Genomic DNA, 26,211 nt, shown 5'->3' on the forward strand with positions numbered 1-26,211 from the left:
GGCCAGATGTTGAATTAGGAGTTAGAAACATCTGGGTTCAAATCCTATTTATTAATACATAGCAGCTGTGTGACCACAGACAGAATCTAGACCTAGACTATACAGGTTTGAATTTCCTCATCTCTCAATGTTAATATTTGCACTGTTTCACTAGGCTGCAGTGAAGTCAATGAGCTAATATGTATCAAAAACTTTGTAATAAAGCACTAAAGTAAATATCTGATATTATCATCATTATCCTCTCATCAAGAATTCTTGTTTCAAATAGAAACTAAACTTAACTCATAACATGCAATATCCACTTTTTGCCATAGTGTATTCTTGGAAAATAGCATTCTAATTGAAACAGCAACAAGAATAGTGTTTTCTGGTCCATTTTGTAGAGTTATGGTTAAAAACTACAGCTACTCTTTTTTTGTCACTAGATGGCACTCTCCCATCAGTAGGATGCCATGTTACCTTTACAACTGTCCTGGAAACTGACCAATCTGATCAAACTAAGAAACCATCCAAAAATGAGAAATATGGAAGGAAAATAAGTCAGCTCCTTAAAAGCCAGACTTTTAATAAAGTATGATGAGAAAGATGAAAAGAAAGGTGAGCTATGGAGATATAGCTACGACTATATAATATGAGACATCTATTCCATATATATTAGGTATGTTTATGACTTATACTATCATTTAGTGAGATGGACCCCTACGATGACTCAAAAACAACAATATAGGGAACTAGGTGCCACAGCAAATAAAGTATTAGTCCCAAGTCAAAAGATCCTGAGTTCAAATTCAGCCTCAGACACTTGGTAGCTATATGATCCTGGGCAAGTTATTTAACCCCAATGCTTCAACAAATAAAAACCCTCACAACATACTTACAGGTAGAAAAACACTAATCTAGAACAAACCCTTCATTTTCCTCTTAAGTACTTTCTTTCCTTTTTATTCCTACCTTTCATTACCCTACTTGAGGTAGTTATTATCTCTCACCTAGACTACAATAATAGCTGGTCTTCCAACCTCTAGTTTAGATTTAAGAACCACACAGTGCAATTTATAGTTGATTCTAAAATTGATATGGAGTCATATTACTATATGATTAAAAAATCACTAAGAACTGAAAATTTTATAATCTAGTTTTGTTAAATGAAAATAACTTTCTATGGATAAAATTATAAATATGGTATTTCTGAAATTAATGTGGATGCTGATTTCACCAGATTCTAATTTACCCTACATATAGCTCTCATTATGTCCATTTAAATGGCTATTTTGATGATTCCCCATTGCATACATACCAAATAAAAATCCAAACTCCTTAACTTGGCATTCAGTGTCCTTTAAATAATCAAATACCAATTAATTAGACTCACTCACATTACTCCTATTCACATAGGATATATTCCCACCAAATCAACTTCTTCCTATCTTCCAAACTAATCAGTCTTTTTCAACTTATATGTTTTCAAAATGCAGAGATTATAAGGTAGAAATTTTCCCATAACTGAAAAACCTTTCCACTTCATAATCTGTTTTCTGAAATCCTGTCCATCTTCTCAAGGCCCAGGTAGAATATGCCATCTCCTACATGAGACATTCCTGATTCTTTGCCAGCCAGAAATTTATTTCTGCTTCTCTTGTAATGCTGGAGAAACTGAGGCAAAATAGAGATTAGAGAGTTTTTCACATTTTATTTGAAAGGGAGAGATTGTGTTGGGGGCATGATGCCCCTTTGGGCTGATGTCCAAATCAGCCAGCAGCTAACGGGTGCTTCCCATGAAGTATATATACATGTGGCTCCAAGCTACTAGGGGGTAGACCAAGGCAGGGGCAGAGTCAGAGCGCTGAGAGTAGGAACGGGCTATCAATCCAATTCTGACAGGATGGGGGGAGGCACCTGACATTCTGATAAGTAGGCAAGGTCTGAGGTCATGGTGTCTAAGATAGAAGGTCTTTCTCCTATCTGGATCATGATGATTAGGAGAGGGGATGTTGCAACCAAGCAGAACAATTCAGGGAAATTGTGATAAAACACTTAGGGAAACTGAGGTAGAATAATCAAAGGAAACTGTGGCACAACACTCTAAAACTTTCTTTACATCACTCCTCTCCATTTTTATATTAGTGTTATTTACTTCTATTATTTATCCCACTAGACCATAACTTCTTCCACAATTAAATACCAATGTTAAAGTAAGTATAATAATAATATTAGCAGTTATAAAGTATCTAAAGGTTTGCAAATTGTTTCAGATGTATTATTTCACCTATGACCATAGACTAGATGATCTCTATGGCTGAATTAAGATAATTTCATTCAAATGAGAACAATGCAGATGCTAAGATGTCTCAAGGAAACTGTCAGCCAATAAGCACTTGTTAAGCACTTATTATGTGCCAAGCACTGGGATTAGAAGGCAAAAATGAGACCATATTTGCCTTCAAAGAGCTAACCATTTTCTATATTGAGACATAAACACTAAAAAAAAAAAAAAAAAAAAAAAAAAAAAGCCTGGATCTAAGTTTTTTTTGTACCAGACTCCATTCTATTTCAATAATAATAATCACAATGAATAGATCTGCTAAATCCTCAAAAACTGTGATGATGGCCTTTGTGTGGATGCCATCTTTCCCTGTTTATGCTCCTTACATTGAGAGATGGGGAGGATGCGGCACATATATAGAATAAAATGAATAGAAGATAAAGGGGGAGGATAGCACTAATAATGGGAGACCTCAGAAAAGGTTTGAGGTAGAAGGAAACCACTTTAATTGAGACTGGAAGGAAACCAAGATTTCTGAGAAGAGGAAGAGGGACTTTTTAAGGTGCCTTTGAAGGATCAGTGAGAAGAAATGTCATGAAGGAGAAATAGAACAAAGAAGTTGCTCAGCATGGCAATTCCATAAAAGTTTATGTTGGGAAATAATGTGTAATAAGGCTTGAAATGTAGGTTGAAGTCAGGTTGTAAAGAATTTTAAGATCCAAACTGGGACGTTTATATCTGATCCTAGAGTTAATAGGAAGCCATATCAAATGATCCAAGAATTTCAAAGCTTGTATAACCTGGTTAATTAAACAGGAAGAACTTAATAAAACTATAACTGTAAACACAGGTTTCTATGATTAGAAAATGTGGAAGTTCATGTCACCAGTACTAGCCCAACAGAACCCATTAGGCAGATAGGAAAGGTGTAGCCATGATATGTACCTCCCCACGCTGAGAGGCTGTGTTCTGACCCGCTTTGCTCATGCCCTATCCCTGATTGACCTGCACTGTTCATTATTCTCACTTTTGCTTCTGCCCCATCTAATAGGGCCATCTCCAGTCATCTCAATCTATACTTGGCCAGAGGACCCACATGGCTTTGAAGGAGAAAGTAAGTAATTTTGCATAGCCTTCCATCACTTAAATCCAACTCACTTGCATGTCATCTTAGCATCTCCCTGATGTCATGGTCCTCTTTAAGAATGAAGGACAAGCAACAATCTTAAGTCTGGATTAGCTTACTTGGTTTTTAAAGGACAAAATCTGTCTCACCCCTTGGACTTTAAAGAAAGGAAAAAACACTGGATTTGGACTCACAGGGCCTAGGTTCAAATCCTGTCTTTAATCCTTGGGATCACAGAGTTTAGGGTTGGTCATTTAGACTAGGACTTCTTAAACTTTTTCCTACTAGTGACCCCTTTTTGCCCAAGAAACTTTTACGTGACTCTGGATGTACAGGAATATAAAATAAAATAAAAAAAACCAAACATCTGCTAATAAATCATAATTTCACAACCCCCACATTCAATTATGAGAGCCCATATGGGATCTTGAACCATACTTTAAAAAGCTGGGATTTAGATGACCTTACAGGTCATCTAGTACCACCCCGTTATTTTACAAATGAGGAAACTGAGGCTCTGGGAGGGAAAATAACTTGACAAGGTAGTAAATTGCAAAAGTGGGATTCAAGTCAAGGTCCCTTGAAACTAAAATCAATCTTGCCACTGCACCAAGCTGTCAGTAGTTCCTATGTTTGAACAAGCCAATTTACTTTTCTGCAGCTTTTTTCACTATAAAATGTGGGGGAGGGATGGGAGGGAACAAGATAATCTACAATCCTTCCAGCTCTAAACTTAGAATATAGTTTACCTTCTGGTTGAGAATTTTGCTTTGCATAATAAAAGCACCTCTATCAGGCATCCTCCCTAAGGCACTGAGCCAAACTGTAATGCTCCTTTGCATGGCAAGTTGTTTTTCCACTTGTCAATTTTCATCCTCAAACTTAAGTGTTTACACCACCTGCTAGCTAAACATCTGGTGCAATTAAATTAGTTGAGAACTAAATCTCTGAAGGACTCTTGGAGAAGTTGATATAGAATACTGAGGGGGTGGGGGGAACCGCTCTCAAGAGTGGGTTTCATGGCACTTATGAGTTGTGTGACCCAATTCTGGTCACTTAATTTCTTAGCTTCAGTTTCCTCATCTATTAAATAGGGATAATAACGATGTAAACTGTCCCCCTGATTTTGGGGGGGAAGGGTTGGAAAGGCCCTAAATCTAAACCCTTTCTGGCCTTTGGGAGGGGCCCCACCCTCCTGTTCATAGAGAAAACTCCCAGAGCTCTTGGTCTGGGACATAACCACCACCCTCTCTTGAATGGTCCCCAGCTCCAGGACAAAAAAATACGATGTAATCAAATGTTGTGTGCTCAGACCTTTGCAAATAATCCTAACAGGATTTTGCCCTCCAAGAAAGCTGTTTCCTTAGTGTAATAAACCCACTTTTTGCCACAAATTTCTCCATTAAGTTCTTTTACAAATCCTGTGACCAGCTAGGGGACCTCATTCCTGTTAGGGGATCTCTCAACCCTCATTTCTCACACCTCAACAATAATACTTAAACTGTCGACCTCACCACCACTGTTAGGCAAGAATTCTGTAAACCAAGTACTAAATCATTACATGATTTTTAATCCTGCCAGTATCCCAGTGGCAGACTTTTAACCAGAAGAAATCTCAGTTTATAGGAGGAAGAAATAAAAGATTAGACAACTTGAACACTGCCCCTCATCCTCCCCTAAAAAGGAAGAATGAAAGAAAAGAAAGAAAAGGAAGGAAGGAAGGAAGGAAGGAAAGGAAAGGAAAAGAAGGGAGAGAGGGAAGGAAGAAAAAATATTTATTAAGCACCATGTGTTAAAACATTTTACAGATATCTCATTTGATCTTCACAACTCTGAAAGTTAGGTATTTTGATTATCTCCATTTTACAGATGAGAAGATGGAGATAAACAGAAGTTGGATGACTTGTCCAAGGTCACACCGTGTCAGCTACACTCAGGTCTTCTACTCCATCCACTTCAATCACCCAGTGCCTCCAAGGCAGCGTCAGGATTTGACTTGAGGTGAGTTTGAATATTAAAATGGAAATACCTTGAAAAGACCTCAGGGTCCTGGGGAACTGACCTGCCCAATCCCTAGCTCCTGGTTCTGTGGCTGAAATGCCAGAAATGTTTCTGGAGCAGTTCAAGTAATTATTAACTTGAGTCCAGTCCTCCCGCGGAGAAAGAAGCCTCTGCAACTGGTCTTGTTCAACTGTGCTTGGGACAATGCACTCCTTGTGAGGGAGACCTTTGTTCTCTTATCAGTTCAGAAGGGGTTAAGTGAAAAGATTATCTCTATGTCGATGAGAATATGAACTCTGCAAGCTTTGTACTTTATTTTGGCTTGTTACTTTTCCTTTCCGTAATTACCTATTAAATAAGATCTTATTTTTAACCCTATTACATTTCTTACTTGGATTAAAGAGTTTTCACCTTTGCCTAAAGCTGGGATGCTTAACCTGGATTCTTAGAATTTGTTTTTGACAAGTGTATTTCATTATTTTATTACTAATATATTAGTATATTTTTAAAACCATGTGGTATTTTTATGCATTTAAAAACACAGTTCTGAGAAGGGAATCCTAGGCTTCACCAGACTGCCAAAGGAATCCATAATGCAGAAAAGGTCAAGAATCTCTGGGCTAAGGCAAGGGAGCTGGGGAAACAGGAGGAGCTCCAAAGCCAGCCTGGGATAGATGGCAGGAAGAACAAAAGGGCTTGGAACCCACTGAGATTTAGGATACCAAGTCACAAGAGTAAAGAAAATCTCACAGAGAGAAGCCTAAGGCAGTCAGTTTGGAGTACTCTCACTTTCCCAGGCTAGATCATTTTCCTACAATGCATAGGGGAGAAGACTTTATATCTCTATTTACAAGTGAAAAAGAAGGATTATTGAAAATAAGTTAATAAATACTAATTTAGAAATAAAATTTAAAATGGTCATAAGCACAGTTACCTTTCAAAATCACAATTACGATTTTAGATACATATATTGGACTATTTGCCATCTGGGCAAAGGGGGAAAATTGGAACACAAGATTTTACAAGGGTTAATGTTGAAAAATTATCCATGTATATGTTTTGAAAATAAAAAAGCTTTAATAAAAAATAAAAATAAAAATGAAGATAGTTGTAATAGCAATAACTAACATTAAATAGCAATATATTAATTATATTGACAGACTATATACTAACAATATAATAAATGTTATTTATATATCAATAGTTTTTTTTTTTTTTGGCCAGACACTGCTAAATGCTTTACAATTAGACAATCTCTTGTCTGGAATATTAAGCTTCATGAATGAGGCTCGTGAAAGCATGTTAATTAATATACATTAGTTTTCTCTTCATTCTGATGACATCCATTCTCTGGTGCTTCTTTTGGCATCAAAATAAAACCAAATCTCTACCCCATGGGCCCACCCCCACCTTTTTATTATGTTTAACTGGACTTGTGAAGGTTGGACTAGATAGTCTCTGAAATCTCTTTCAACTCCAGAGATCTAACGTTCTTAAATGGAATAAAATAAGCCTTTTGATTCTGTCACCTTTGTTAATATACTGGCACTCAAATACACGTATCTGTGATCTTAAAAATGAGCATATTTTCTCCTACCAGGCAGCCTTCAACCCATCCCTGTCCACTCCATTCTGGGTGAGTGTTATCCACTAGTAAATAAACTACAAGACTCTGCTTTTCATTCTGGAAACAGGTTTCTGCACCCAGCCCACCTTTCCATTTGTCCTATAATACAAAGACTCAGTAAAATAATACCCTTGTGACAAGAGATTTACAACTCCCCAGAGAGTTACAAACAGACAGGATGAGCATACCTCTCAACAAATGAAGCATGATATAATCTAGAGTCTTACATCAGCAGAGAAACAAGAATGAAGTTCAGTTAGGAAATAATTTACCCAAATCACTTGGAAATAGTCTAATCAATTACCGAAAAGGAAAGGAAAGATGGTTTAGGGCTGTTTGTACTGCTGTTTTCATTAGTGTTATGAAACTGCTGCTGGAACCCTTTCTCTGACTAAAGCAGATTGCCTCCTTTCCCTTTTCAGGTGGGCCCCCTGGCCAAGGATAAAAGCCTTAGGTAAAAACGAAGGGGTGAGAGCAAAGGACTTCACACAGGGTGTTCAGCTTTTAATCTGCACTTTCTTCTGAAGTCTAACCAAGATCCCCACCAAATCAGCATCTAACCTTGCCCTGGCATTCCAGTTAGTTGCATTAATCCTTCCATTTTTAATTTCTCTTAGTGACCAGAAAAAAGTCTAGAGCTGGCAGAGACCTTGGAAGCCATCTAGGCCAAATCCTTCTTCTTGTTTTTTTTTTTTTTTTTTTTTTTTAAATAGAGGAGGGAATTGGGGGCCAGAGAGTTCAAGTAATTAATCCAAGATCAGAAAGTGTCAGAGGCAGAAGCTAGAACCTCTAACTCTAGAGCAGTGATTCTCAAACTTTTATTTTCAGAATCTTCTTATTATTAAAAATTTTTGAGGATCTCAAAGAGATTTTGTTTGTGTGTTATGTTTATAGATATTACCATATTAGAAATTTTTTTTAAAATTTGAATTTGTAGACCCTCTGAAAGCATTTCAGAGATCCCCAAGATTCTCTGGACCACACTTTGAGAACCACAAGTCTAGAGCAAAACTTGTTAAAATGCAGGTCATAACTCTTTATGAGGTCTAGTAACTGAATGGGGGGGGTCATGAAATTATGATTTATTGTTTGATTTATATACTTATTTCATATACCTATATACCTGGGTTTATGTAAAAGTTTCTGGAGTAAAAAGGTATCATCAGTAAAAAAAAGTTGAAGACCTGTTGTAGAGACAAGTTCTGCTTGGTTCTCACAGAAGCCTTCAGTGGATTTTTATAATAAGGTGTTGCCTACCCCCAACTCCCAAATCAGACTTTAGCAAAAGTAGAATATTGTAGGGCAGTTAGGGGGGCTCAGTGAATAGAGAGCCAGGCTTGGAGTTTAGAAAACTCCTCTTCCTGATTTCAAATCTGGACTCAAGATACTTGCTTGCTATGTGACCCTAGGCAAGTCACTTAATCCTGTGTGCCTCAGTTTCCTCATGTGTAAAATGAGCTTGAGAAGGAAATGTCAAACCACTTTTCTTTGCCAAGAAAACCCCAAATGGGGTCAGAAAGAGCAGAATATAACTGAAAATGATTGAAGATTATAAAGAAGAATATGGGAGGCAACTGAGGAGCACAGGGGATAGAGCTGGACCTGAAGTCAGGAAGACCCAAGAGTTCAGCCACTTAACAGCTTTGGACTCTATTGTGTGAATTAGTAGCAAGTCACTGAGCCTCAGCTGTCTCATCTGTAAAATGGAAATGATAATAGCACCTTCCTCCCAGGATTGTGAAGACCAAATGAGATAATAATTGAAAAGTGTTTGACATTGTACCCAGCACATAGCAAGGGATAAATGTTCCACACCTGAAAAGGGTCTAAGAATAAAAAGGCTTGATTGAATATGAAAAAAAATCCTTTTGAGGAGCAGAGCCAGCCAAGGGACTTGTCAATCAACTAGCACCATGCTAATCCAGAGAAAATGATGCCATAAAGGCCCTAGGGAGCTGGAGTTTTTAGCTGCATTAGCCATGTGTTTTCTATATCATTACCATGCATCTTTAAATCTGACCCCACTCCCTCTTACCCAATGGACTGTATATTGGGGGAATAATGTATCTCTGGTTATGAGAAAAATGCTTTGTAACTACTTGAGTAAATGCCTTTGTAAAAAGAATAGTTAGTCTCTTTTAAGAAGCAGAATGGCAATGGGGGTAATTACTAGAAATTGTTAGAAAGACAGTAACCCTCAGGATTATATCTTAGATCCCTAAACAAAGCAGAGATCCAATCTATCAGTGAGAATTGAGGGAATGAGCGCAGAGTGTGTTATAATGTCATTATTTTTTCCTTTTTAATGCATTTCAAATTACTTTTTAATAATAATACTAATAATTAGCATTTACATAGTATTTTAAAGTTCACTTTATAAATATCTTTTCACAACAACCTTGAAAGGTAGGTACTAATATTAACCCTATTTTACAGATGAAGAAACTTCAGGATAAAGAGAGGGATTAATTTACTTGCCCAGGGTCACACATTTCCTGAGAATAAGGTTAGATGTGAACTCAGGTCTTTTTCTTTCCAGGTCCAATGCTCTATTCACCTTGCTAGCTAGTTATTAAAGTGGACTAGACTGCTTCTATACTTATGTCATTTGTGTCCAAACAATCAAGTCTGATGGCTCATCCTACCAAGTTGGGTCAGTGTATAATCAGTTAGTCCATCGATTGTTTATCATCCTTGCTGTGGGATATATTCATGACTCTTTACATGAAAAACTGCCTCCTGTTAATAGGCACCATCTCCATCCTTTTTGCTAAACTTTTCATCTGCCATACAAGCAGGCCAGAAAAAAAATCTGCCCATTATTTTTCTCTACCCTGGGTAGCCACAAGCTTCTACTCATCCACTTTCCAGTGTAGACCAACATGACAATGTATGAATTATTTTTGGACTATATTGAAAGTAAACATTTCTGCTCTGTTCTCCACAGGTAGATTAGAGAGATGAAACAATTACAAAAAAAATTAAATGCTAACCAATATCAAGTTCTAGAGCAGTTAATCTAAGAGAGATGAGTATGAGAAGTTGTAAACCCTCAAAAAATGAGAAAGATTGAAATAAATGAATGAGAGAAGAAAGAGCCTTTTAAGTCAGTACTGAGGCAGCTGTGAAAGGGAGTCAGCATTAATAAAGCACAGGAAAGAACATGACATGCTTAGGAAACATTTTGTCTGAGAGTGAAGTTACATTTGCGGTAATAGTGGGAAACAATGTTGAATGGCCTAAGCTAAGGCCAGAACACAAAAAACCTCAATAGTAAGAGAAGTTTCTGCTTTATGTATTGAGCAATGATGAAAGATTAATGAAGATTAATCTAGTAGTGTTTGCTGGATGATTTGAAGAGATGAAACTGGAGATAGTGAGATTAGCCAGAAGCTATAAAGATATTAGGATCTCAATTAAAATGATATCCAAAAAAAAGACAAAAGAAAGAAAAAAAGAAAAGAAAAGAGAAAAAGGGGGGTGTGTATGCTAAGAATTCAAATGATGCTTTCAAGGAATTAAAAAACAAATGTATCAGACTAGATATAAAAAATGCAGAAAAGAATCAAAGGTGACTGAGATATTTAGCCTGGGACTAATAGGCAGAGTAACGCAAAGCATCATAAACTGTGGATTTGAGGACTCATATGGGGACTCATAACTGAATGTGGGGGTCATGAAAAATTTGACATTAGTAAAGGGTATCAAAAATATTGTGTAAATTTAATTAAAAATGTTAAAATAAACAAACACATCTATCTCATTAGTACGCAAATATGCTTTCATTGTAAATGGTAAAATTATACATATATCCAAAAAGTTTAAGAAGCCCTGATGTAGTGGGCAGAGAAATGAGCCTTGAATCAGAAAAACTTAGATTTAAATTCAGCCTTGGATACTTACTGGACAAGTCATTAACCTCTGTTTGCTTCAGTTTCTGAGGCATAAAAAGGATAATCATAGCATCTACTTTTCAGAGTTGTTGTAGGGATCAAAAGAGATAATACCTACAAAACACTTAGCACAGTGCTTGGCATTATAGTAAACACTATATAAATGCTATTTATTATTGTTATTACTATTACTATTGAAGAATGATAATATCCCATCCTTGGAAATTCAGAGGTTGATGAATGAGTAAGCAGGAACTGCTTCTAGTTTGGGGAAAGATAGCATATTTGTAGAAGACAGATGTTGACAATAGAAAGGTGGGACTTGGATTTCTAGAACTGAGTGCTGATAAAATAAAGGTTGGCTCAAGATAGAATCAGTACCCCAAGAAGATAATATAGTATATATAATAGGGAAAAGGGGAGGTATATAGCATAGGGGATAGACCGCCAGATCTACAGCCAGGAAGACTCATCTTCCTGAATTCAAATCTGGTCTCAGACATTAACTATGTGATTGATAGTTTCTTCATCTATCAAATAAGCTGAAGAAAGAAATGGTAAACTATTCCAGTATCTGGAAAGTACCTTGGAGGTCATCCAGTCTAGCCAATTTGTTTCAATTAAGTGCCTTTTATTTATTTATCAGGTGCCTACTATGTGGCAGGTACTATGCTAAGAGCTAACAATACAAAAAAAGGCAAAACACATTCCTTGACTTCATGATTACAAATGAGGAAACTGAGGGCCAGAGAGATTTAAATCATTTAAGGTCACACAGGGAAGTAAAGGGCTTTTCCACCACAGCCAGTCATTTTTTAGTCATATCTGACTTTGTGATACTATTTGGTTCTTTTGGTTTTCTTCTCCAACTCATTTTACAAATGAGGAAACTGGATCAAACAGGGTGAAGTGACTTGTCCAGGGTCACACATCTAGTAACCATCCAAGGCTGGATTCAAACTCAGAAAAATGATTCTTCTTGACTTCCAGCCCAGCACTCTATGCACTATGGTGTCACCTAGCTACCCACCATATTCTAAATCCTATGAAGTCAATAGGGCGACTATATTGGAGAGGCTAGAAATGTCCAATCTAGTAAAAAAAAAAATTGAATGATCAGATAATGAAGAAGATAGAGAATCAAATATCATATCAAGTATCAAGAGGAGCCAAAGAAAGATCCAAGAGAAAGTTAGGGTTGTTCAGATGAAATATTTTAAGTTTGTCATTAAAAAAAAAAAGATCATTTGTGACACACAATGCTTTTTCCAACAGTTTCCTTTCAGCAGTGAGTCAGTAAATGATGACCATATATATATCCCTTTGGTTTCTTCAAGTCAACCTCCTGGAGGTGGTGCCATTAACAGAAACACAATAGTTGGAAACTTAGTGCTGTTGATGGGAAGATGGAAGCTTTAGGAAGCTGGGGGGAATAGGTGGGCAAAGAAAGGGGTGAGCTCAATTTTTGAGCCATTGAGCTTAAAGTGAAAGCAAGATATACAAGGGTAGATACAAACAGAATTATGTAACGAAAGAGCAGGTTAAAAAAAAAATCAAGGCCAAGGATGTTTGGGGACAAATGAACAGAGAGATAATTAAGGCTGGCTATTACATTGCCAAGGCTATACTCAACCTGGAAAAAAAATAAAAAGAATCATTTCAAGAACATTTTCAAGAAAATGCAAACCAAGCAGGCTTAGGATCTGCTATTACCATGGAGAATTCCCACAGTGATCATGACTGATTTAGGTCCTAATCTATTTCTACAATATACAGTCAAAAGTGGAAGCTCCCTAGAGATCCTCACTTTCCTAGGACACACACAGACACTATTTATTTCCGATGGTTCAGATCCAAGGAAGAGAATCCACAGACAGCTGCTACATAACTCACATAAAAGGCAATAAAGAAAGAGAAAACTCAACCACCATTATGAATTCAAAAGTACAACTTGATCCTTCTTAGACTTGGCCCCAATAGCTTATTCCTGAAAAGCAATCTAATAATGCTCCAAATTATTCTATCCAGTAAATAATGGGGTTCCTCTAACAACTTCCAGTAGCAGTAAGATTCTGCTGTCATTTTTTATGTGATTATTAAAAAATCACTGCCCCTGAGCTCATTATAAGTAGCTAATCCCTGGATGGCATTTTCCTTTGCACCAGAGTGCTTATTTCCTGTGCTAATAGCTCCAACACTGACATCTGAATAAATTTATTTACCTCAGTCTTCCCATGGCCTAGTACACCTTGTAGACCACAATAGTGGTTGAATCCACTAAGGAAGGAACAAAAAAACAAATGTCTGGGAGGGAAGGGGGAATTACACACCCTAACAGGCTTCCTTTAATTAAGAATCAAACACTTTGAAAAAGATACTAATCACTTTGGCTTTTGCTTAAGAAAAGGGACTAACTGGAGAAAGTGGCCTGCCAATCAAGGACTAGTGAATGGCTCCGAGATAGCTTTTTTGTTTGTTCTTGACCAGGGCTTCTTAAACTTTTTCCACTCACAACCCTTTTCACCGGAGAATTTTCTATTCTATCCCTCATACATAGGTATATAAAATAAAATACTAATCAAATATTTACTAATAATCACAAAGAAATGTATTTTAAAACAATTCTTTGGAATATGTATCATTTTACCATTTATTAAAACAAAAGCAAATTTGCATGCTAGTGAGATAAATGTGCTTTTTGGTTTTTATATAAAGAATTAAATCTTGATGAAATATTTGATACTTTTTACTGTAGCTAAATTTTTCATGATCTCCACATTCAGTTATGTGACTCCCATATGAGGTGACACCCACAGTTTAAGAAGCTTTGCTCTAGATCAAAGTTTCCCAGTCTTTTTTGATCTCCATGCCAAATAGATTTAAATAATCTTTCTCCTACCGTCTTTTCAGAGGGATACAGATCAGACCCAAGAATTCATTTGAATAGAGGATCCCAAAGTAAAGAAATTCCTTCTATCCAAACAGGTTAGCACCTCTAGTCTTCCAGAGTTGCCAAGAGAAGTTTCCAATTCAAACAGAAATAGATTACTAATCCATACATTAGAATCCCTCAAGGCTGCATAATGATTTAGTTTTAATATTATTAGGTAATGGACTATTAAAGACCTGCCCATTGGCCACCTCTGGCCCATATCAATGTGAGATAAAATGACTTCTTTTAATCTAGGTCACAATTTATCTAACAGGGATTTACTCACTCCATCAAGCTCCCTTTCTAAACATTCCCTATGATATTCTGCGTTTATTCACCTTCCTTATAAAATTTTTAGCTGCCTTACTATGTACCTAAAATAAAATCTTCAACTAAATTGCATATGGATTATAATCTGTGTCAGTCAAGTTTTCTACTGATGAAATTACAGGTCCTTGACCAGTGATATAGATCCTTGAGTAGAACAGATTCTGATAAAGATATCATCTTTGGCGAGTTAGAATCTGCCCCAGCATTGGACATATAATGTATCTATAAAACAGGAGTTTGGGATCTTTGACCAATTGCATATTTTAATAGTGACATTGTTTTTCTGTTATATATAAGAAGAGGTGACTCATTCAGAGAGAATGGGGGAGACAGATTGGAAGAAGCTAACATATGAGTAATCAACTGTGCTTGTTACAGAAAGAATTGAGCCTCAATTAGAACAAGATTTGAAGTACTAAAGAAGTTTGGCATTATCGCTATACTTTCCCACCTCCAAACCTTTGTTCATGAAGTTAGTTCTTGATGCCTGAAATTCTCCCCTTCCCTTCCTGTCACACAACTTCCCTGTTCTTTAAGACCCAGCTCAAAAGTCTCTCAACTGGCAAGTTTTGTTTATCATGTGATTTTAAAGCACTTCATACTCTCCTCAAACTTATATTCTAATTTGTCTCATTTACTCACGTGTCTCATTATTCTTATTTGATTTTAAGAAGTGCGATCACCACTTAATATGTTGCCTTGCACATAGATAATTGGGGAAAAAATGTTTGTCTAGTATAATTAGATAGTTTGGTATACCGCTGTCAGCCTTTCTACTAAGATTAAGAGAAATAAATTGGTTCTCCTTAAGCAAAAGTTTCTGGTATAAGTTAGGGGTTACACACACACACACACACACACACACACACGCCTAAAAATGTGCCAAATTACACAGCACAAATTTTTACAGCCAGAATAGCACAAGTAGATAAAAACACCACACTTGAAAAACTCAAAACATTTTCCCCCCCATATTAGGCTACCATTGATAGAGGGGGACAGAGAACAAATTCCAGGTAAAGAAACTGAAGCATAGGGAGGACTTGTCTAGGATCCATAACTATTACAAGTCTAAGTCAGTATTTGAACACAAGTCTTCATGACTACAAAGTCCAGCTCTCTATTTACTACATTATACATGGATAAAAAGTATGATACATTTTTCCAAGTTCCTATTGAAAGCAGAAGTCTGGCTACTACATCTGATGATCCAAACACTTCTTCAATGTGAGACACAAGACAAGGAAAATAGAAGATTCCACCAGAAATAGTACCATTTAGCCCATTTTTTAAAACTTAAGGTTCCCTTTGTAGTCTATTTAAGACAAGTGGCCTACTATAAAGAACGGAACATAAGAGGACCTCAGCTCTAATTCCCAATTCTGCTAATAAGCTGTATGACAGTTTCTAAGTAGACTTCTTCTTCTTCTTCTTCTTCTTCTTCTTCTTCTTCTTCTTCTTCTTCTTCTTCTTCTTCTTCTTCTTCTTCTTCTTCTTCTTCTTCTTCCTTCTTCTTCTTCTTCTTCTCTTCTTCTTCTTCCTTCTTCTTCTTCTTCTTCTTCTTCTTCTTCTTCTTCTTCTTCTTCTTCTTCCTTCTTCTTCCTTCTTCTTCTTCCTTCTTCTTCTTCTTCCTTCTTCTTCTTCTTCCTTCTTCTTCTTCTTCTTCTTCTTCCTTCTTCTTCTTCTTCTTCTTCTTCTTCTTCCTTCTTCTTCTTCTTCTTCTTCTTCTTCTTCTTCCTCTTCTTCTTCTTCTTCTTCCTTCTTTTCTTCCTTCTTCCTTCTTCTTCTTCTTCTTCTTCTTCCTTCTTCTTCTTCTTCTTCTTCTTTTCCTGAGTTGGATATGGACACTCAGTTTACCCCACTCCCAAGTAGAACTCCAATGTTCAAAAGATTCATCAGCCTCAGTCTTCATGGATGTTAAGATTACAAGTGTGTACCAGTTGGATGCCAAAGAGACTTTCTCCCTGTTGGAGAATCTATTATTAATAGTTATTTAGCAACTAAAATTATTAATGCTTGTAAGTGAGGAGTGCAGACTATCTTAGAGAATGTATTTCCTAGATTTCTGGTTCTGAGTTGCCTCAAACAGAAAATAAATTCACATAACCCCTCTGGTCCCTCCCAACTCCAACAGGCTATCATTCTGATTAATCTTGTCTTTACATCAATATGTCAACAATTCATGGTTTTGTTGGCTGTATAGATGCTCCCTCTACCAAAGATGCTTCACAACCCCTCAAAAACCTGGAAACAGAATTCCAATGGTCAAAAAATTCTTTACACTGCAGAAAATCTGCTGAAGACTCCAAATTCAACTAGATTGCTCCTCAGATAACCGGCATGAGTCTGTCACTTGGACCATCCTGGAAACCTTTCTACATTGTAAGCCCTACCAATTGAATACTGCTCTGAGATGTCATTCTGAACCTTGCTGTTTATGATGATTATGATGATTAGACATAATCTTGAACAAGTCAATCTCTCTAGGATTCAGTTTCTTCAGATGAAATAGAAAGTTCCCTAGATGGGTAACCAAAATACCTGGATTTCACCTTTACTACTTATTATATGAATAACTACCTTGAGCAATTCAATTCAACTAGAACTAAGAGCCTACCATCATAGCCTTCTACGCAGTCTACTTCTATATTTAAAAGGGACCACAAAAAGTACTAGAGGCTATCTACTACAAATGAGAAAACTAAGATTCAAGGTAGTTTAAGTGATTTGTCTAGGATCACACAGAAAATGAGCATCAGAGATAGCACTTGAACTCAGGTCTTCTGCTTCCAGGGCCCGTGGGGAGACACGGTCAAAAAACAAACAAACAAACAAAACACCTTTGCCCTAAAATGACCTTCTATCCTACTGGCATTTCACTGCCTCTTTGTACCTCAATTTCCTGAACTGTAAAATTAGAGGATTAGATTAGGACTTTTAAAATTGCTTTTCCAGCATTAAACATGTTTATCCCCATGAATCCAATGAGTACGGTTCTTTCCTGTTCTGTATTTTCGGTATGAATGAATACACTACTGAACATCACTCAAGCAAACAGGAAAGAAGTGAAATAGCTTCCAAAAAATCCCTCACCAGCGAATCAGACGGATGGTGCCCGTGACAACTGATCTTTGACCGATTCTGTAACCAACTTTGCTACTGGGGAAATCCACAGTGGGGGGAAAACCTCTCATTTTGAAAGAGATAAGCACAGACCACAGACACAGACAGACACAGAATGATATACACACAAATATGCAGATGTGCGGGTGCAAACACACACACACACACACACACACACACACACACACACACACACACACACACACGGGTGAATACTGCATAATCCTGCACACAACAGACGCCCTAAACTGAAACAGAACCCCTTGGCTTCTTGCATTTCTCACTGGAGTAGAGCGGATGGAAAGGCAAAGCCTGCGGGCCAAGCTGCGTCTTGCGCTCTGGCGCCTAGGGACCGGGGGTCCGGGGCACGGTCGTAGGGCACCCCGGCCCGGCTCCTGGCTGGGCTCACCTCGCCGCCTGCATAAGCGGGCTCCAGCCGTAGTGGTTGCGGCTGTTGACTGAGGCCCCCTTTCGTAGTAGAAACCTCACGAGAGGCTCGTAGCCTCCGGCCGCGGCGAACTGCAGCGCCGTGTTGCCGGCTTCATCCGTGCAGTCCACGGGCACCGGCCCCAGCAGCGCCGCCGCTGTCTGCCCTGCACCCCCCTCCTCGTCCGGGACGCCGCGTTCGGCTGGTTCCACTGCCGCCGCTCCGGGCTCCAGCAGCCGCCTTGCTGTTTCGGTGTCGCCTTGATCGCAGGCGCGCAGCAGCAGCTGGAAGGCTGGGGGGATCCCTCCTTCGCCCATCGGGACCATCGGCCTCCGGACAGCCGGGACCTCAGAGCCTCCTGCGCCCCCGGGATCCTGGAGTCCCGACTCCGCCCCCCGGATACCGAGTAGGACTCGCCCTTCCTCCTCCTGCTCCTCTCCTTACTGGAGCAGCCTCCCGGCCCTGGCCCAGCCTTCCCGATTCCCGGCTCACGGGCTCTCCCCCTTTCCCCACCCAAGCCTCGGATCCTCATTTGCCCACTACTCTGTCCTTCCCCACCCTCCTCCGGACCTGCAGTAGGCTGGTTGGTGGAGTGGAAGTTGTTAAACACACACAAAATAAAGATTTTCTGCGGTCTTCTCACTGTGTAGAGAAAATTGTCCTTTTTAAATATATATATATATATATATTTTTTTTCTTTTTTCACTTTAAAGGATTTATGCTTCCTACCATATCTTTCCCATTGGAGGAGAAAAAGAGAAAGAGAAAGAGATAGAGAGATAGAAACAGAGACAACAAATATGCATAGTCAAGCAAAAAGAAAATATCCCACGTGGGCCACATATTAAAAAAAAAAAAAGTTATTCTAATTCTCCTTGATCGAGTAGAGTCATTACGATATCGCTGAATTTTAGGTTGCATTTATAAAATGGGATCCGTTGTCATAACATGAATATCTATCAAGGTAGCTTTTTGTGAAGATAAGTGACTAGTAAGCCTTAGACTGGCTATTTCTACGTAGAAATTTAAATTTCTACCCGGAAATTTGATTTATTGCAACCCAGGTTTATTCTGGTAATTTATTATGCTGAAGAAATTTCCCCACAAATTTAGAGAAGGGCGTTCATATTTGCATTAGTTATAGAAAGGAAACAGCTTAACAACACACTGGCAAATGCAAACAGAAGCAGTTGGGTGGTGCAGTGGTTAATGTTGGACCTGACTCCAAATCCAGCCTCAGATGCAAAGTAGCTGGGAAATTACTTAACCTCTTTTACTTTCAGTTTTCTTGAGTGTAAAATGGAAATAGCACAGCACCTACTTCCCAAAGTTGTGACAATTGAATGAAATAATATTTGCAAAATGCTTTGCAAATGTAGAAATGATATGTATGTATGATATGATATGTATGTATATGTAGAAATGTATGTGTGTAATAATTGTTATTATTTCACATAGGAACATAGGAAAAAGCAAGATCCAACTACTTCTAAAGATCTTAAATTGAACAATAACTCAACTTTTTTGCCTGTTGAGCCACAGCTAATCATATCTGAATTCAAAACTTCAAATAATATAATTCCAAGAGATTCTAGTTCAAATAGCAAGTCTCATTAATCAAAATTTCAGGTGAATTTAGCTGTCAAGGATCACATATCCTAAATAAGTATTGATTATATCTACTTACAATGATAACAGTAAGAGATTCATCCTAGAAAGTTCACAGGTTTTCTTCATATCTAAGTAGATGGATTTTAAATTCAACATTACACAAATCTTTTTACTTTAAGATGCTCAATAACCAGTCTAAAGCAAAACATGTTCAGATATTAACTATGTTCAAAAGGTGTTATGGGCCAGAACTCTGAACTTGAAATAAAGGATTCTTACAAGGTACTAAATCAGTGGAATTGATAGAGACAATAGTTATCTAATTTAGCATGGTTCAGTATGATTGATTTAATCCTAAAAGGAGGTGTTATGGGCCAGAACTTGAAACAAGGTACTAAGTGGAATTGAGGAGACAATGGTTAAATCTAGTTTAGCATTGATTTAATCCTACAACAAATAATGGTTTCCTAGGGATATAATGATTGGTGTATACTCAGTGTGGAACATATAAGGGAGAAGCTCTCAGGGCCAGAAAAGACAAGCACACTAGAACTTCTTGAAGGCTGAGACAGATTCATTCCATCATCCATCTTTGTGGTGGCTGGAGGCTGAAGTACAAATCTTTGGAGTCAGGGAGATTCAGAAGCCAAAGGAAGCAGGTGAGAGCTCAAGCTCTCTGAACCAAGGAGAGACATAGGCCTCCAGAAAAACTAACTGAGTCCCAAGTGAAGGAGACACAATTTTGAAGGAGACAATAAAGGATTTGGACTTTCATTCCTGGCTCCACTTGTGGTGATTACTGAACTGAAATGGAGGCTGCTCCCAGAGACCCCAAGAAAACTTCAACAGAGAATATTACATTTTAGAGAGAATATTACAAAAAGGATAAAGACCCTGTTCTCAGAATCTCCCTAAACAATGGGAACATTGAAAAATGACTCAATAAAACCAATTAAAACTCACATAGGATATAGAATATACAGACCTAATTTCACATTAGAGGATTCTATCAGAATTAACAATAATTTCTTGATCCTAAAAAATGTTACTTCAAATTCTTCCAAAGGAGGAATCTCTATAAACTATAAATAACAGGTACAACATCAATAGTGTTAAATTCCTCTAAGCATAAACATTCCCACCTTCCACCAAAACATTCTCGTATGGAATTAACTGAGGGAAAACATGCTCATGGGAATATAGCCTTAAACTATACTTTAATAGTGACTTGAGACTTTATAATAACAAATAGAGCTACAACTAAAAAGTTGCACCTGCATTGGGGGCAGCTAGGTGGCACAGTGGATAGAGCCCCAGCCCTGAAGTCAGGAGGACCTGAGTTCAAATCTTGTCTCTAACATTTAACACCTACTCATTTCTCAGTGTTCTTTCACTGGGTGTAGCTGAAACTGATTTGGATCCTCTCATTGTTGAAGAGAGTTGTTCATCAGAATTGATCCTCATATAGTATTGTTATTAAACTGAATAATGATCTCCTGGTTCTCCTCATTTCACTCAGCATCAGTTCATGTAAGTCTCTCCAAGCCTCTTTGTATTCATCCTGCTGGTCATTTCTTACAGAACAATAATATTCCATAACATTCATATACTACAATTTACTCAGCCATTCTCTAACTGATGGGCATCCATTCAGTTTCCAGTTTCTAGCCACTACAAAAAGGGCTACCACAAACATTTTTGAAAATACAGATCCCTTTCCCTCATTTAAGATCTCTTTGGGATATAAGCCCAGTAGTAACATTGCTGGATCAAAGGATATGCAGAGTTTGATAACTTTTTGAGTATAGGTCCAAATTGCTCTCCAGAATGGTTGGATTCATTCACCAGTCCACCAACAAAGCATCAGTGTCCCAGTTTTCCTACATCCTCTCCAACATTCAGCATTATCTTTTCCTGTCATCTTAGCCAATCTGAGAGGAGTATAGTGGTGTCTTGGAGCTATCTTAATTTGACATTTCTCTGATTTCTATTTCTTCATCTGAAAGTTGTCTGTTCATATCCTTTGACCTTTTACCAATTGGAGAATGGCTTGATTTCTTATAAATTAGAGTCAATTCTCTATATATTTTGGAAATGAGGCCTATATCAGAACCGTTAGCCATAAAAGTTTTTTCAGTCTATTGCTTCTCTTCTAATCCTATCCGCATTAGTTTTCTTTGTACAAAAGCTTTTTAACTTAATATAATCAAAATTTTCTATTTTTTGATCAATAATGATCTCTAGTTCTTCTTTGGTCACAAATTCCTTCTTCCTCCACAGGTCTGAGAGGTAAACTATCCTATGTTCTTTTAATTTATTAATAATCTCATTCTTTATGCCTAGATCATAAACCCATTTTGATCTTATCTTGGTGTACAGTGTTAGGTGTGGGTCAATGCCTAGTTTCTACCATATTAATTTCCAATTTTCCTAGCAGTTTTTGTCAAATAGTGAATTCTTATCCCCAAAGTTGGAGTCTTTTGGTTTGTCAAAGACTAGATTGCTATAGTTATTAACTATGTTATCCTGTGAACCTAATGTATTCCACGGATCAACTAATCTGTTTCTTAGCCAATACCAAATGGTTTTTGGTGACCACTGCTTTATAATATAGTTTTAGATCAGGTAGAGATAGGCCACTTTTATTTGATTTTTTTTCCCATTAGTTCCCTTGAAATTCTTGACCTTTTGTTCTTCCATATGATTTTTAAAATTTTTTTTTAGGTAATTAAAATAGTTTCTTGGGAGTCTGATTGGAATTGCACTAAATAAATAGATTAGTATAGGTAGTATTCTCATCTTTATTATATTTGCTTGACCTGTCCAAGAGCACTTAATATTTTTCCAATTATTTAGATCTGACTTTATTTGTGTGGAAAGTGTTTTATAGTTTTGTTCATATAGTTCCTGACTTTCCCTTGGCAGATTCCCAAGTATTTTATACTATTGACAATTATTTTAAATGGAATTTGTCTTTATATCTCTTGCTGTTGGATTTTGTTTATGATGTATAAAAATGTTGATGATTTATATGGATTTATTTTGTATCCTGCAACTTTGCTAAAGTTTTAGATTATTTCTTTTTTCTTTTTTTCTTTCCAACACTTATTTATTTATTTATTTTTAATAGTTTTTTTTTTTTATTTTTTTTTTATTTACAAGTTATATGTATGGGTAATTTTACAGCATCGACAATTGCCAAACCTTTTGTTCCAATTTTTTCCCCTCCTTCCCCTCACCCCTTCCCCTAGATGGCAGGATGATCAGTAGATGTTAAATATATTAAAGTATAAATTAGATACACAATAAGTATACATGATATGGATTATTTCTAATAGCTCTTTAGTAGAATCTTTGTGGTTCTCAAAGTATGCCATCATATCATCTGCAAAGAGTGATAATTTGGTTTCCTCATTACCTACTCTAATTCCTTTAATCTCTTTTTTATCTCTTATTGCTGAAGCTAGCATTTCTAATACAATATTGAATAGTAATGGTAATAGTGGGCAACCTCGTTTCATTCCTGATTTTATTGGGAATGGTTCCAGTTTATCACCATTACATATGATGTGTACTAATGTTTTAAATAGATGCTACTGACAATTTTAAGGAAAATTCCATCTATTCCTATGCTCTCTAGTGTTTTTAATAGAAATGGGTGTTGGATTTTATCAAATGCTTTTTCTGCATCTATTGAGATGATCATATGGTTTTTGTTGATTTGGCTATTGATATAGTCAACTATGTTAATAGTTTTCCTAATATTGAACCAGCCCTGCATTCCTGGTATAAATCCTACTTGGTCACAGTGTATTATCCTGGGGATGATTTTCTGTAATCTTTTTGCTAATATTTTATTTAAGATTTTTGCATCAATGTTCATTAGGGAGATTGGTCTATAATTTTCTTTCTCTGTTTTTGTCCTACCCAGTTTAGACCGGGTACCATGTCTGTGTCATAAAAAGAATTTGGTGGGACGCCTTCATTCCCTATTTTTTCAAATCATTTATATAGCATTGGAGTTAATTGTTCTTTAAATATTTGGTAGAATTCACATGTAAATCCATCTAGTCTTGGGGATTTTTTCTTAGGGAATTGATTAATAGCTTGTTCTATTTTTTTTCTAAAATCGGATTATTTAACCAATTTATTTTTTCCTCTGTTAATCTGGGCAACTTATATTTCTGAAGGTATTCATCCATTTCATTTAAATTATCAGATTTATTGGCATAAAGTTGGACAAAGCATCTCCTAATTATTGCTCTAATTTCTTCTTCATTAGTGGAAAGTTCTTCCTTTTCATTTTTAAGACTAACAATTTGATTTTCCTCTTTCCTTTTTCTAATCAAATTTACCAAGAGTTTATCTATTTTTTCATAGAACCAACTCTTAGTTTTATTTATTAATTCAATAGTTTTTTTTTTCACTTTCAGTTTTATTAATCTCTCCTTTTATTTTTAGAATTTCAAGTTTAGTGTTTGATTGGTTTTTTGATAGGATTTTAAATTTGCTCTTTTTCTAGTTTTTTTTAGTTCCAAGCCTAATTCATTGATTGTCTTTCTATTTTATGCAAATAGGCCTCTAGAGATATAAAATTTTCTCTTATTACTGCTTTGGCTGCATCCCATGCATTTTGGTATGTTGTCTCATTATTGTCATTCTCTTGGGTGAAATTAATTGTGTCTATGATTTGCTGTTTCACCCATTCATTTTTTAGGATGCGATTATTTAGTTTCCAATTACTTTTTGATCTATGTTCCCCTGGCTTTTTATTGAATGTAATTTTTATTGCATCATCATCTAAAAAGGATGCATTCACTACTTCTGCCTTTTTGCATTTGAATTTGAGATCTTTATGTCCTAATATGTGGTCAATTTTTGTACAGGTTCCATGAACTGCCAAAAAGAAAGTGTACTTCTTTCTGTCTCCATTAAGTTTTCTCCAAAGATTTATCATACCTAACTTTTCTAGAGTTATACTTACCTCTTTAACTTCTTTCTTATTTTTTTGTGGTTTGATTTATCTACTTCTGAGAGTGCAAGGTTGAGAGCTCCCATTATTATGGTTTTGCTGTCTATTTCTTCTTGCAGCTCTCTTAACTTCTTTAAGAATTTAGATGCTATACCAGTTGGTGCATATATGTTTAGTATTGATATTGCTTCATTATCTATGCTGCACTTTAGCAAAATATAGTGCCCCTCCTTATCTCTTTTAATTAGATGAATTTTTGCTTTTTCTTGATCTGAGATCAGGATGGCTACCCCTGCTTTTTTTAACTTCACCTGAAGCATAGTACATTCTGCTCCAGCCTTTTATCTTTACTCTGTGTGTATCACCCTGTTTCAAGTGTGGTTCCTGTAAACAACATATTATAGGATTCTGGCTTTAATCTAGTCTGCTATCTTCCTCCATTTTATGGGGGATTTTACCTCAATCACATTTATGGTTAGAATGACTAATTCTGTATTTCCTGCCATCTTGTTAACCCCAGATTATTCTCTTCTCCTTCCTTTCCCCCTTACCCCCCTCTCAGTAATAAACTTATGAGTACTGCTTGCGTCACGCAGCCCACCCTCTCTAGGATCCCTCCCTCTCCCTTAGAGTCCCTCCCCTTTTCTTAAATCTTTCCCTTACAATTTCTGTATTCCCTTCTATTTAGCCTACCCCTTTCCTTTTATCTTTTCCCCTCCCACTTTTCAATGAGGCGGGAGAAGTTTTTCTGTAAACTGAATATGTCTAATATTTTCTCTTTGAGGCAATTCTGGAGAGTAAGATTCATACTATGTTCATTCCCTTCCATTCTTTCTCTCAGATATAATAGGTTTCCTTTGCCTCTTCATAAGATGTAGTACCTCCACTTTCCCCTTTTTCTGGTACAATTTCCTTTCCACTTCTAGATCCTTTTTTTATATTATAACAGTAAAACTAAATTATACAGGTACTCTTTATGTATACCTATAACAGAAATACAGTTCTTTTTACCTTTTTATGCTTCTCTTGAGTCCTATACTTGGAGGTCAAACTGTTTGTTTAGTTCTGGTTTTTTTCATCAGAAATAAATGGAATTCAACTATTTTATTGAATGTCCATCTTCTTCCCTGGAAGAAAATCTCAGTTTGGCTGGGTAAGTTATTCTTGGCTGCATACCAAGTTCCTTTGCCTTTTGGAATATCAGATTCCAGGCCCTTCGATCCTTTAATGTGGACACTTCTAGATCCTGAGTAATCCTTATTGTGGCTCCTCGGTAATTGAATTTTTTTCCTAACTGCTTTAGTATTTTTCCCTTGGTCTGATAGTTCTGGAATTTAGTCACAATATTTCTTGGAGTTTTAATTTTGGGATCTCTTTCAATAGGTGATCTATGAATTCTTTCAATGTCTATTTTACCTTCTGATTCTATGACATCTGGGGAGTTCTCTTTAATGATTTCCTGAAAAATAGTCTCTAGGCTCTTTTTTTTAATCATGATTTTCAGGGAATTCAATAATCCTTATATTGTCTCTCCTAGATCTATTTCCCAGGTCTGTTGTTTTCCCAAGTAGATATTTAACATTTTTTTTCTAATTTTTTTTCATTTTTTTGGTTTTGATTGACTGATTCTTGGTGTCTCCTTGAATCATTAATTTCCATTTGTTCAATTCTGATTTTTAATGAATTATTTTCTTCATTAACTTTTTTATTTCTTTTTGTAATTGTCCAATTGAGTTTTTAAATGAATTGTTTTGTTCTATGGAATTTTTTTTCCCATTTCACCAATTTTATTTTTTAAGCAGTTTTTTTTTCCAATTCTGAAATTCTATTTTTCAGGGAGTTGTTTTCTTTTTCCACTCTATCTTTTAATAAGTTATATAGCTTATCCAGATCCTCTTGCAAAGCT

At 36.6% G+C, this 26,211-nt stretch overlaps 1 protein-coding gene across 2 annotated transcripts in view; it reads right to left on the bottom strand.

The window, feature by feature from the left end:
* ANKS6 (ankyrin repeat and sterile alpha motif domain containing 6) overlaps nt 1-18,324 on the bottom strand; it is a 73,336-nt gene extending 55,012 nt beyond the window's left edge. For both annotated transcript variants that reach the window (XR_007948458.1, XM_051966703.1), the window contains exon 1: nt 17,705-18,324. Coding sequence is in view for 1 of the 2 variants with exons in the window: in XM_051966703.1 (XP_051822663.1) it covers nt 17,705-18,048 (344 nt within the window). In the remaining variant the exon portion in view is untranslated. The remainder of the gene's footprint in view (nt 1-17,704) is intronic.
* Between the last annotated feature and the right edge of the window lie 7,887 nt (nt 18,325-26,211).

Source organism: Antechinus flavipes, chromosome 1 (assembly GCF_016432865.1).
Source record: "Antechinus flavipes isolate AdamAnt ecotype Samford, QLD, Australia chromosome 1, AdamAnt_v2, whole genome shotgun sequence".
NCBI lineage: Eukaryota > Metazoa > Chordata > Mammalia > Dasyuromorphia > Dasyuridae > Antechinus > Antechinus flavipes.